Source organism: Streptopelia decaocto (genome assembly GCF_964273445.1).
Source record: "Streptopelia decaocto genome assembly, chromosome: 1".
Taxonomy (NCBI): domain Eukaryota; kingdom Metazoa; phylum Chordata; class Aves; order Columbiformes; family Columbidae; genus Streptopelia; species Streptopelia decaocto.
The window spans coordinates 201,227,216-201,240,629 of NC_138663.1; the positions used below are offsets into that span (position 1 = coordinate 201,227,216).

Below are 13,414 nucleotides of genomic sequence, written 5' to 3' on the forward strand. Positions count from 1 at the left end.
TTCCCTGTTAGCAAGAAACAGATCAGACTTCATCTTCTCAACCTACAGCTGAAATGAGAACAGCATTCCCCAAATTGTGAGCTAACAGAAAACATATAATCAAGAAAAACAACTGTGGAAAAGATAAGTTATTTTAATTACCTTCAGAATTATACAGGGATTCGCTCTGGTGTACATTATAATCCCATTGCTTTGCAGGGTTCGCAGACGGAGAGCCAACTTGAATTCCTCTTTCTTGCTATTTTCAGAAACCCGGTATTTAATGTAGCTATTCCCAGCAAAGCTAAGGGAAGTGTGGCCTGAAATAACCATTTTGAAAAGACACATGTTCTTTTAGTGACACCTTAAATAATTCCTCAACTGTCAAGTTAATTACAGAATTTATAGAAATAATGAGAATATCTAGGAAGAAATAAACCAAACCAAACTTCGATAGGAAAAAAAGTTGGCACCTACTACTCTGTTTCCCCGAAAATAAGACAGGGTATTATATTAATGAACAATTGTTGTAAAGCTTTCTTCTTGGGATGGTGTAGTCTTTTAACTAATAAAGATTGGAATTTTGGTAATCTAAATCATAACCAGAAGAGCTAATTATAGAGCTTTGCCCATGGCAGGAAAACATCTGGCATAACAATCTCTAGGAAAAGTCTTGTTTTCTCAGCAGCTTGTTTTACTGATCTGGGATTCAACCAAGTCAGTGGGAATTTCCCAATGGAAACTGCATCATGGTCTTCATACAGCCCCATAACCAAGTATTTCACAGGCTTATAAACAGATGCACCAGTGTCAGTGCTGAGGAGGGTTAAGTGGTACATCCTGGAGAAGAGAAGGCTCCAGGGAGACCTTGTTGTGACGTTTCAATACTTAAAAGGGGCCTACAAGAAAGATGGGGAAAGATTTTTTAGCACGGCTTGTTATGGCAGGACAAACAGTTTTTAACTGAAAGAGGGGAGATTCAGGCCAGACATGAGGAAGAAATTTTTTTACAATGAGGGTGCTGAAACACTGGAACAGATTTCCAAGAGAGGTGGTGGATGCCCCATCCCTGGAGACGTTCAAGGCCAGGCTGGATGGGGCTCTGAGCAACCTGATCTGGGTGAAGATGTCCCTGCTCATGGCAGGGAGTTGGACTAGATGAGCTTTGACAGTCCCTTCCAACCCAAACTACTGTATGATTCTATGATCTTCTGTTGACTTCAGTGGTACCTCTGATTACAGAATGAGAATGGCAGCACCTTGTTGTTCAAATATACCCCCCTTTAGCGCTGTGACACACACCTGAGCACTCCCCAAGCTTTCCTGGTGGGCATTGGCAGATGAATGGTCTCCGGTTGGCTTCATAGCCCACACACTGCATGTCCCCTGGGCACGGCTTCTCCAGACAGGGATCGTTAGACCCTGGGCAGAGTCCTCCTGCAATAAGTTAACATACTGTCACATATACACAGTGTAAAGCATGATGTTCAGCCCTACAAGAGTAATAAAAGACAATTATTGATCTTACACTTCAGTACAAGCAAAGAATGGCTTAACAATAATAACCTTCATGGAAGAGACGTCCTTTGGACAAGTACGTAGAAAAACTGTTATGGTTCTTCCTGAAAGGCTGCCCTAAAACCCATGGCAATGTATTATAAAAACCAACTACTATGAGCAGTAACTGGTTTATAATTCGTGTGGTTACTCTCAAGCCATTCATCTTCTCACAAAGCCTCCTGTGCAGGGGATTTAGAGATATGAGAAAACAAATGACTGAAACTATGCACTCCTTTTGCCCCAGCACACCCATGAGAAGCTAATTTAAGGAGGTAGAGTTCTCTAGGAGACAAAATAAGAAACAGCCATTCCTGGGATACAGAGTGACAGCTGGGCTTTTCATCCTCGTACTGCACAGGACACGCTGCCAGCCTGATCGCACAGCACAGGCAAACTTGCTCTGTCCCCATGTTCCTCCTGACATATCTGAGATCTCAAATCCTATTGTGTACCTTGCCCAGGCTGCCAAAATCTATCCTCCTTTCTTCTGGTTGTGACTACACAGGTACCATTACACCTGAAACTGCACATGCCCAGGAAAAAAAAAGTGGATTACTTGCTCTGAACACAAAGAACTCGAAGAAATTCTGAAAACCAAAAATAAGTTGACTGTATTAGTCGTCATTACTTAACTGAAGAAAGAAGAAGCTTAATATTCTAAATAGCCAGCTGCAATTTATAATTATAAATTGGGCAAAACATCCACGTCCTTTTGTATTTGGGGAAGAACATAATTTGGATAAAATTATTTCAAATGCTAGTGTCAGCTCTTCCCTAAAAATCTTTTATTAATATGGAATCCAATCTTGCCCAAGAATAGGTGAATACAGAACTGCCACTAACTTTATAAGGGAAGTAATCTGAAGGGACAGAGGAATAGTGAGTTTTAATTTTGCTTCAAATATTTGTGTGATGCAATTACATTAAGGTTTTTCAAAACCTCCTAAATTCTTAACACCTATCAAGCTCAGCATGCCAAGGGCTTGCATTAAAGCCTGTCGGTGTCAAATGAACTACTAGCATTCCATGGGGTTTGTCCAAAATGTCTAAAGGTGTCTAAATAGATCTGTTCTGATTGCCCTAATCTTAAAAGATTTGCAAACACTGTCTACAAATAATGCAAAGCATGATACAACTATTGCTCCTTAATATATGAATTCTTAGGACTTCCGCAACAGCCTTTTCTTGGGTGCAAGAAGGAAGCTGGCAGAAGCAGGGTCAGCTTCTACCTTTGGACACCTGGGTGTGGATGCGATTAAAGTCTTTAAGTGGAGGAAAAAAGGGATTCCTGCCCTTGCTTCTGTTGATCTGCAGCCAGAGCTCCAGCAGAGTAAAAGCCGGTTGCTGGGAATGGAGAGGCGTCTCTTGTTTTGCTTGTCAAATTCATTTACTTAATACATGCAGGTGATGATTTTAACAATAAAAAGTCAGCACCTTCCTACCCATCACTTTCCGAATACTGGCAGTTCTTGTTTATTACAGGACCTTTATCATATTCAAAAACTGCTTTAGTTTTTTGAGCATGTGTATTTTATTTACAATTTATAAAGGAAGAAATCAACCTGTCAGAGAGCATATCTCTGACAGTAATGAAAGAAAGAATCTTATTGCTCTCACACTTCAGTACAAGGCAAGAAGGGCTCGTAGTAAGCATAGTTGAAATTATCTGGCACTGTAAGTACTTTCTGGAAAAAGAAAAATTACTACTGTGGGTTTCAAAGTGGACATGGGTTGACTACAAATATGGCAATGACTGTAAATGTCTTGCTTGATGTACAGCACAGTCAATTTAATCTTTAACATCCTCCCCTCCTTTGTCAAACATTTGTTTGAGAGGTCTATGCAGTAAACGATTTAAAGTACTGCCTGTAGCACTGTTAGAAAATGATGCATGGCAATCTTTATTAATCACTTTAGTAGGTAACATTATCGGGAATAACAGCTTCAATGTACAGTCACATTTTAAGCCTTATGGAATCAAGAAACAAATGTCATTTAATAGGGTTCTGCACCAGAGAACTATACTCTATTGAAATGTAAAGTCTGCAGAATTTAAGAGAGATATGATATTTTCTATAGCTTTTTTACTTTTTTTTGGGGGGAGGAAAAGTTCTCATGCTTTGGAATTCAATGGCAAGTAACAATTATTTCTGAAATTATAACAAGTGATTAAATATTCTATAGGCTGCCTTGCATTTTTTATTTGGTTCTTTTGACTATTTTAACTCCTTCTTATGTGACAAATACAGAGCATTCTGCTGTACGCAGAGTATATTTCCCCTCTGAACACGCTCAGACCTTTCGTGGGGCTGTACTTCAAGTGAGCCTCTGTGTAGCTGACAGACGAGTTGTTTGGACGAAAGCCCCACAGCTCAACATTGTGCAGCACAAAGGGGCACTGAGATTTCCAAATGCAGCTCTGCAAATTTTCACATTACCTAACCTATGACTATCTTTGACACGAAGCAATAAAGCAATAGCTTCCTTTGTTATCCATCTCTGTCAGTCTTCCTAGCTGATCCAAACTCTGATTTGTACTTTGGAGTCATCCTTCTACAGTAAGAAAATATATGGAAAGGATCTAATGTATTTAGTGCAACTGTGGTGATACACTAAGGAACTGCTTATCCTTGCAGGCCAAGAACACTTCTGGTAAACTACAAGCAAATCAACTTTTTATTCATCCTGCTGCAGCAGAATTTCATAGCTGTCACAAAAGTTTTAAAATATTCAGACTTGGGAGAAGAAATGCTTTATGCCTGTCTATATGGTTATAAGTACATAAGGTACAAATCTGCATTATTGCATTGCCCCAGCTAACACGCACTTTCAGGATGATTTCACAACTATGCAGAGCAAAATTGTGAAATCGTTCAAGGCTACATTGTCCACATCAAAGGTTTACAGCCTGAGTTTAAATAAAATTATTCTAATGTTGCATTTCCACTCCAAAGAGCAGTCTATTTACCATCCAATAAGAGATTTGAGAAATATGGATTTGAATTGATCGCTTTTTTTTTCTGCAGGCAAGTCCAGGCAATCCATAGCATTCCCCTGAAACTCAGGCTGGTAATAATAAAGTTGTTCTCTACAAGGTATCAAAGAGACACATGAGCTAATGTCAGCCAGTGCATGGCAGGAAAAGGCGGAATAGACCTCCTTGATTTTGACAGATAATTTTCAGTTTAATTCTCTAAAAATATGTAAAAGCATTAGCATCTCCCTACTAGTATACTGAGGAAGAAAACACTCTTCCATTGCAAAATGAGACACTTGTTTAATTTGTGTCCATCCAGAGAACGATCACTTGCAGGAATGTAAACAGGTTTTGAAAACTGAACGCTTTAACAATTTTAACTTGAGCCTTGAGATATTTAGTGTTTTTTCTGTGAGCCCATTCTTCAAAATCTGTGCGAATATTAAAAAAAGTCAGCTTGAAAGGTGACTACTGAAAGTCAAAGTCCCGGAAAGCAAATAAAGCAAAGCTCCAAACTGTTACCTTTAAAACAGTTTAATAATTATGTTAGTGGAGAGGGAGGACAGTCAACTCAGGAGTCGCAATCTGATTTATTTTTGGAGCATGGTGACCAGGTATTGTAAGCAAAGATAATTGTATACAGAGAAGTGCAGATACCACAAACTTGTTTCTGCACAACAGAACTATGGGTTTCAGTTAGCTCAAGTGCCCCTGGAAAAGTGTGTGTCACACTGTATGTCCTAATGAATCACATTCCCTCACGGGTTTAGACAAACTGAGATATTTGACTTGTTCCAGCCACTCCTTGATCACAGCTTCCCTTAAGATCCTTTGAGTGTTAGAGAGCAATTCCCACTTGCCCCAGTTCTACAGTTCTCATGTTCCCGCTTCACTTCTCTCAGGTTTTATACCATATGGTGCATTCTCAGTGTGGGCCTTAAATGGGTGATATTCACATGGAGAAACATCTCTCCTTATTCAAGGGCAACACTAAAAGGACTACAGCAAAATCAAATCTATTCAATTTATCTGCAGTTCTTTGTTGTCAATCATAGACAGGACACCTTCGATCTTCTGGCTACCTCGCCAGGACAACTCAAGGCTCGTTAGTATTTGTGTGATTCCTGAAAACTGGAAAAGGTGTGTTGTACATGTACGAATTGGGTTCTTGATGTCAAATCCTGCAAAACACCCAGTACTCTTTAAGAGGCAACATGTGCTCTGTGGGGCTGAGGACACACACCACCTCTGAAGACTAAGTCCCATATTACGAGCAGATCATCACAGTCTACCATTTCCTTTTGTCTGAACATTCACAAAACACTAGAAGTGGCTCCACAGAGTATGAATTGCATGGTTTCATGAGAAAGTGGTCCAGGATTGCTACTCACTTGATTAAATAACGTGGATGTGAGTGTCTGCACATTTGCTGAACACTTCTGGGTCTATTAGAAAAAATTCTTTCAAACTATTAAGCCAGAACCATATTAAACACTTGAAATGAAATTCATCTCATCTAACTTCAGGGCATGATTCATCCGACTGATTCTAGACATCTAGGGAGAGATGTATAACATCATTAAAAATACCTCATTCTTTCCACTGTCTGCAGATGGGGCCTGGAATGACCAGGTCAGATGTAGATATATACCTACATTTGTCAAGGTGACTTCAATCTAGTCCTTTCCCATAAACATATTACTGTAATCTCACTTTCATAAGATTATAATGCAGAACAGCTCCATAGCAAAGTAGTCCCAACAAAACCTGCTTCTTCCCTGTATCTTTGTCTCAACACAAGAGAATTACATGAAAAATAAAAATGCAGAATAGATTTTTGCTTCTGAAAAATAAGAATGTCAGGAGAACTATTTTACATGAATAAATTTATTCTGGTCCTCCAATCTCTATTTCCCACAAGCGCTGGCAGATGTTTGCATACCTCACATCATGTGGTGGGAGACTGGCAATTGTGGAGCCCCTATAGCCGCACTGAAACAAACCCCAGTTTGTTACAGTATTTTTCATATAAACACAAGCATATGAGCCAGAAATCTAAGGAGACAGTCTGTTATTAGAAAACTCTTCAGTTCAATTTTATTGATTGTAAAGGCTTAGATTGATGCACCTGAACTTTCGAACTTGTCCTCCCAGAGCTGAGCTGCTGAAGCTCCAAAGTTCACCCACTGCCCACTCCACAGCTTCCCTGCATTTTCATGTTAGATAACTCAGTTTGCTCACAAAGGTAATCTAGGTAAGTTATGCACAGCTGGCATGCATAAATTGTGCATATCTGTGACATCTGCCAGTGGGAAAAACACTCCAAGTATGATACATATTTCAAGAATGAGAGAATTAGTTCAAACTCAAGCTTTCTCGGTCATAATTGAATCAGATCTCTGGAAACATATGCAATATTTTAATGGCTTTGTCATAATTCAAGCTATTAATATTTACTGGACTGGATCATAAAACTATCCTAGTAACAAAAGAAGTATAATACTTTTATTATACTGATAATATCTTGCTAATGTTGTCTTGTTAAACAAGTCAGAAGAAATTTATTCTAGTATTTTGTGCACTTTTTCCTGACTTGCTGCAGTTATGTGCATGTACAAGAACTACTGATCAAAGTAGTATTTGCATTTTTCTAACTCTTTTACTGGGCTTAGTCTTTAGCCTTCATGAAAGCAAAACTACACATACATTCTCTAATTAATATGCCCTGAGAACTCTGTGTTACCTCCTATGCGATAAAACAGTGTTTGTCTGTGTATTTACGTAAATACCAAGACTTTTCTTGTGGGTCCTTTAATTAAAAACAGTAGAAGAGGCTGAAACATTAACTAATGTGGAGAAGGGCAAAGCACAGATTTTTTTTTGTTTCTGTGCAAGTAAGAGGCACCAATGCTCTCACCACTCTGGTAGCTATAGTTAAATCAGCAGCTCTGGACAATTTTTTCGTTACAGGCTGGATGGTGAAATGGACATGCCCAACCCCACCCCAAGTCTTGTGAGCCACCCAAGGGAAATCAGCACCCAGCGGCTCGAAGGGGAGCGGTTGGAACCCTTCCAGCTTTCCAGCTGGACCAGGACAAGCTGCCTCACCTCTGTCCCTGGGAAAGTAATGGAACAGCTTGTCCTTGGTGCCATCTCAAGGCATATCAAGGATAAGAGGGTTATTAGGGGCAGGCAGCATGGCTTTACCAAGGGTAAGTCATGCTTGACCAACCTCATAGCCTTTTATGAGAATGTAACAAGGTGGATGGATGATGGCAGAGCGGTGGACGTGGTCTACCTTGACTTCAGTAAAGCCTTTGACACAGTCTCCCACAGCATCCTCACAGCTAAGTTGAGGAGGTGTGGTCTAGACAATAGAGTAGTGAGGTGGGTTGCAAACTGGCTTAAGGAGAGAAGCCAGAGAGTGGTAGTCAATGGTGCAGAGTCTAGTTGGAGGCCAGTATCTAGTGGAGTGCCTCAGGAGTCAGTACTGGGGCCAGTATTATTCAATATATTCATTAACGATTTAGATGAGGGAATAGAATGTACTATCAGCAAGTTTGCTGATGACACCAAGCTGGGAGGAGTGGCTGACACGCCAGAAGGCTGTGCTGCCATCCGGTGAGACCTGGACAAGCTGGAGAGTTGGGCGGGGAATAACCTAATGAAATTTAACAAGGGCAAGTGTAGAGTCCTGCATCTGGGGAGGAACAACCCCAGGTTCCAGTATAGGCTGGGAAATTACATATTAGAGAGCAGTGCAGGGGAAAGAGACCTGGGGGTCCTGGTGGACCATGAGCCAGCACTGTGCCCTTGTGGCCAGGAAGGCCAATGGCATCCTGGGGTGGATGAGAAGGGGGGTGGTTAGTAGATCGAGAGAGGTCCTCCTTCCCCTCTACTCCGCCCTGGTGAGACCACATCTGGAATATTGTGTCCAGTTCTGGGCCCCTCAGTTCAAGAAGGACAGGGAACTGCTGGAGAGGGTCCAGCACAGGGCAACGAAGATGATTAAGGGAGTGGAGCACCTCCCTTATGAAGAAAGGCTGAGGGAGCTGGGTCTCTTTAGTTTGCAGAAGAGGAGACTGAGGGTGACCTTGTTAATGTTTATAAATATATAAAGGGTGAGTGCCACGAGGATGGAGCCAGGCTCTTCTCGGTGGCAACCAATGATAGGACAAGGGGTCATGGGATCAAGCTGGAACACAAGAGGTTCCACTTAAATTTGAGAAAAAACTTCTTCTCAATAAGGGTGACAGACACTGGAACAGGCTGCCCAGGGCGGTTGTGGAGTCTCCTTCTCTGGAGACATTCAAAACCCGCCTGGACATGTTCCTGTGCGACCTCACCTAGGTGTTCCTGCTCCAGCAGGGGGATTGGACTAGATGATCTTTTGAGGTCCCTTCCAATCCCAAACATACTGTGAAACTGTGAAACTGTTGCAACTGCTCCCACACAGCAGCCTTCAAGCCACGTGAGGGCTGTGTGAGGCTGCACCTCGAATACTGTGCTCAGTTTTGGGCCCCTCACTATAAGAAAGACACTGAGGTGCTGGACTGAGTTCAGAGAAGGACAACGAAGCTGATGAAGGACTTGGGGCACAAGTGTGATTGAGGAGCAGCTGATGGAACTGGGGCTGTTCAGCCTGGAGAAAAGGAGGCTGAGGGGAGACCTTATCATTGTCTACAACTACCTGAAAGGAGGTTGTAGCATGGAGGATGTCGGCCTCTTCTCCCAAGTAGCAAGTGATAGGACAAGAGGAAATGGTGTCAAGTCACACCAGGGTAGGTTTAGATTGGATATTAGGAAAAATTTCTTCATGGAAAGGTTTGTGAGGTACTGGAACAGGCTCCCCAGGGAAGTGGTGGAGTCACCATCCCTGGAGGTGTTTAAAAGACTTGTAGATGAGGCTCTTAGGCACATGATTTAGTGCTAGAGTTAGGTTACGGTTGGACCTGATGATCCTGAGGGTCTCTTCCAACCACAGTGATTCTGTGAGTCTCTAAATGGTCCAGAGGCTGGGAGCACAGACAGCCTGCACAACCACACTGCCGTTCCAGCAGCCCGCCAGCTGCTTTGAGGACTGACTGGTACATGACAGAAACATTTGGAAATCTCTGTCCCAGCTGATTTTTTGTGCTTCCAGAGCAAACTTGCTGTGCAGGGTGAAAAAGGGAGTAAGCTGCTGGATCAGAAATGTACTGCACTGCAAAGTTGTTTTTAGGAGCTAAACTAAGGGATTATGAGGCAGATGCACATACTATTAAGATCTGAAGGGAGTAATACATCATTATTGACTTTAATAAGTAGTGAAATGAAATTACAAACAGTGAAAATTTTGTCTGCCAGAAAAGCAATTTCTGACAGTGAGGGCTATCACTATCCCCACGGAGATGAGGATTTGTGATTTCTTGTTAAGAAAATGAGACAAAGCTATGATTTAGATAATATAAAAGAGTTTTGCAGATGATACTCGTGCACTGGCTCCTGGACTCATCTGGAGGATATTGCAGCACTGTCCCTTTAAAACCTGTGAAAATCCTTTATTTCGGAGCCTTTCATGTGTAACAAAATGGCGACTATTGTTATAATAGATACATCTGTTTGAAACTTATAACACTATTACTTAAAAATTGACCAGTCTGCTCTTGGACGTACATGAAAATACCTAAGATACAGAATTCTGATATTTTTACAGAACTTCTATGGCATTATTATTCATGTGCTGCAGGAGACAATGATTACTGGTTAAGTTTTATGCAATTTCTGCCTATTTTCATCCCCGCTGAGGTCGATGGTAAGACACAAAGTGCTGCTGAATGCTGCAGAAACAAAGGCTGGCTACTGAGAGACACGGCTGCTGAATTCTCGTGCTGCTCTGTGTGTGATTGTGTGCATGTGTGCTTAAGATGAGGGAGACTTAGATGTATTGATTTTACAGCAGCTTTTTACTCCACTCTTAAATGAAGTGGAATGAGGACCAAACAGCCTGGCAAACAAAAGAAACAGAGCTATTATTATAACTGCCTGAGGTTTTATCCTCCAAGTGCAGAATCATAAGGAAGATGGGCTCTCGGGTCTATTTGTCATACTTGCCCATGTGAAATCCATGCCAAAGCGTGGAGCAGCCTGAAATGCAGACAAAACACCACCCTGTCACCTATTGTAGTGTTAAAGGTCAGTAACAGTGCTTGCTTGCAGTTACTTAATAAAATACTTCATTGGTTTCCGTGCCTCTCTGCAATATGGGACTGGAAAAGGCCTTTCCACCTGCACGGCTCCGGTCAGGGGTCCTTTTCCTTGGAGGCTGCTGGTGCATCGCTGCAGACCAGGCTGTTCTGCTGTGGTCACACTCCAGGTTTATTTCAGTGGTGGCACCGAGGGGGTGGGAAACCACATCCCTCCCTCTCCTCTTCCCTTCCTTCCCCTCCCCTGGAAGCTGGTTGATGGCTCTGATTACAGGGCCTCCAGGAAAGCGGTCTTTGTCGTAAAAGGCCAAAGTTCATCAACTTCCATTTACATCAGTAAACATGAACAATTCTTCCCGAGCCTGAGAAATCAATTCCCACAATACATCAGCCAGTCGTGCCTTAACGGACTGAATTGAAATGCCCCTTCTAATCTGCATCAGAGAATAAAACCGATCCTAGAGCATAATGTGTAAAGATGGGAGGGGGACAGGGAGCAGTACTCACCATTGCACATGCAGCGCACATTCCTGTAAAAGCGTGGGCACACAAAACTAATTCGTGCTGTGCTATAGGTCATCAAGGAATGCGAATCAATAGACAGACTTTGCTCACAGTGCTGTTCCTGACAATCCAGTCCAGAGCAATTCTTCTCCAAGATAGCAGAAATACGAATCACATTTTCCAAGTGTCTCCTTGCATTGGTAAGCTTCTGAATCAAATAGGCAGGCTTATAGAAACCACCGTTGTGCATCTGAACCGCAAACAGCATGTCAAGCTGATTGCTGCCTGCCACCGGCTGAATACTGATGATGTGTAGGCTGTCTTGTTTTTGGGAGAGCACTGCATTTCGCAAGGTACGCCTGAATCCGTGCATGTGAAGGCCCACAAAGTCTTCAGGGGAAATGTTCTCAAAACGGATGGTAACTGTGTTCTGCAGCATTTCCTGTAGCAATTGCTCAACGTGGACCACAACATCGATGGGCACCTGGAACCGGCCATCACTGACAGAGACATTCAGGACATACTTGCCATTATCGAGCCCTCCAAGGGCAATGATCTTCCCATCATGGCTGTTGACCTTGAACAAACTTTTCTGCTCTGATTTTAGCGAATATGTGAGGACATCGTACACGTCCTGATCTGTGGCATGAATTTTCCCAATGACTCCCCCTGGAAAATCATCTTCCATGGTGACAATGAAAATCTCCAGTGGAATGGCAGTCGGTTTGTGAATGCTCTCTTCAATAACTCTCACCTGAACATAGGTGTGGGAAACCTGCTGAGGCTTCCCAGAGTCCTTTGCCTAATGTAATCCGGAAAAAAAAAAAAACAAAAAAACAAAATAAAAACCACATATAAGAGCCAAAAACCGTAACTTATTGCTATACATATTTTCATAGCATCAGTAATTCTGAAGACCTCTCCAAAGAACTTCCCAAAAGCATTTGCAAAATACATATGTAAAGAAACGTCGCAGCCATTTCTAGCAGTGGAACTTACAAACCCTTTAGGGAAGCACAGATATCTCAGCTAAGTGGATTGCAGAGAGAAATGTGTCAGCAGTATGTCTCATTACTCAATCTGAAATGTTCCCAGGATCCCACAGCTATCACTTGTCCTCTTCACAACAGAGACATTTGAATGCGGTATATTCTGCACCAAATGGAGTTGGGGCTCCTTTCTGCTCTGGAAAAGAGGCTGAATCCCAGTGAAATACCAGCACAGTTCCTGCCTTGCTTGGTGTGCTCCAAAGAGTTTCAGACCCTGCTTAGTTTGTGTGGGTGTGAGGGAGTTCCGAGTTTTCTACAGCACTCTGTACTACTTTACCTGAAGCCATCAAGAAACATGCTTGAAATAAATAAAATTTATCACCCTCCAAAAATGAAATAGGCACTCGTGTTGCCACTAATGATAAAATACAAGAGCAGCACTGCACTTGAACAGATGACTGTATGACCTAGAGCACGTATGATAGCATAATTTGCTCTTTTTTACAGAGAGTAAAAGAGCAAGTATGACGAAAAACCCAAGGCCATCTTGACAGAAAGGTGTGCAAACTTGAATTAGTGTCCTCTCCTGCACTAAGAAAAATGTTTCATTGAGGTCACTATTAAGATGTATAGCTCCACACATTTATTTGCTCCAGAGAAGAACAGAAGACTAAAAAACCACGAGGCAGAGATGTACTACACATGCAAAGATCTTTGTATTTGGACATGGGGAGGAAAATTTACAAGCTGAAGAAACAAAAAGGCAGGATGGCCACAGTAATAGACATTATTAGTAAAGGATAAGTAAATCTAAGACTCTCTAAAAATCATTCATCCTCACTCATAAAAAGGCTGGGTGGAGTATTTAGAAAAAGATTTTATGTGTACGTGCACACACATACACACGTACATGCACAGATATTCCATTCCATTCCATTTTCAATTTTAACATTACTTTTTAATAAACCTAACACAGAGGAGGAACCCGATGGTCGAAAGGAGAAAGCAGCACTCTGGCATGTACGAATGGAAAGATACACTGCTACAGTCTATACACAACAGGAAACTATAAAATATGTTTTCATTGCAGAAATCCCTAAAGAAAATAATCCTGGGAGGAATTAGGCCTCCAAAATCCAACAGTGTGGTTTTCTGAACATGTTGGTGCATGTCAAAAATTGTGGTCTGTCTAATATTTCATTTCTATGACATGGATTTAT

The 13,414-nt window shown here is 41.8% G+C and overlaps 1 protein-coding gene across 4 annotated transcripts in view; it reads right to left on the reverse strand.

The window, feature by feature from the left end:
- The window catches only part of FAT3 (FAT atypical cadherin 3), a gene marked incomplete at its 5' end in the record, with an annotated part of 328,465 nt that overhangs the window by 29,579 nt on the left and 285,472 nt on the right, over nucleotides 1-13,414 (reverse strand). For all 4 annotated transcript variants that reach the window (XM_082063483.1, XM_082063481.1, XM_082063482.1 and 1 more), the window contains 3 exons: nucleotides 142-299; nucleotides 1,282-1,416; nucleotides 11,209-12,007. In XM_082063483.1, the coding sequence (XP_081919609.1) occupies nucleotides 142-299; nucleotides 1,282-1,416; nucleotides 11,209-12,007 (1,092 nt within the window). The remainder of the gene's footprint in view (nucleotides 1-141; nucleotides 300-1,281; nucleotides 1,417-11,208; nucleotides 12,008-13,414) is intronic.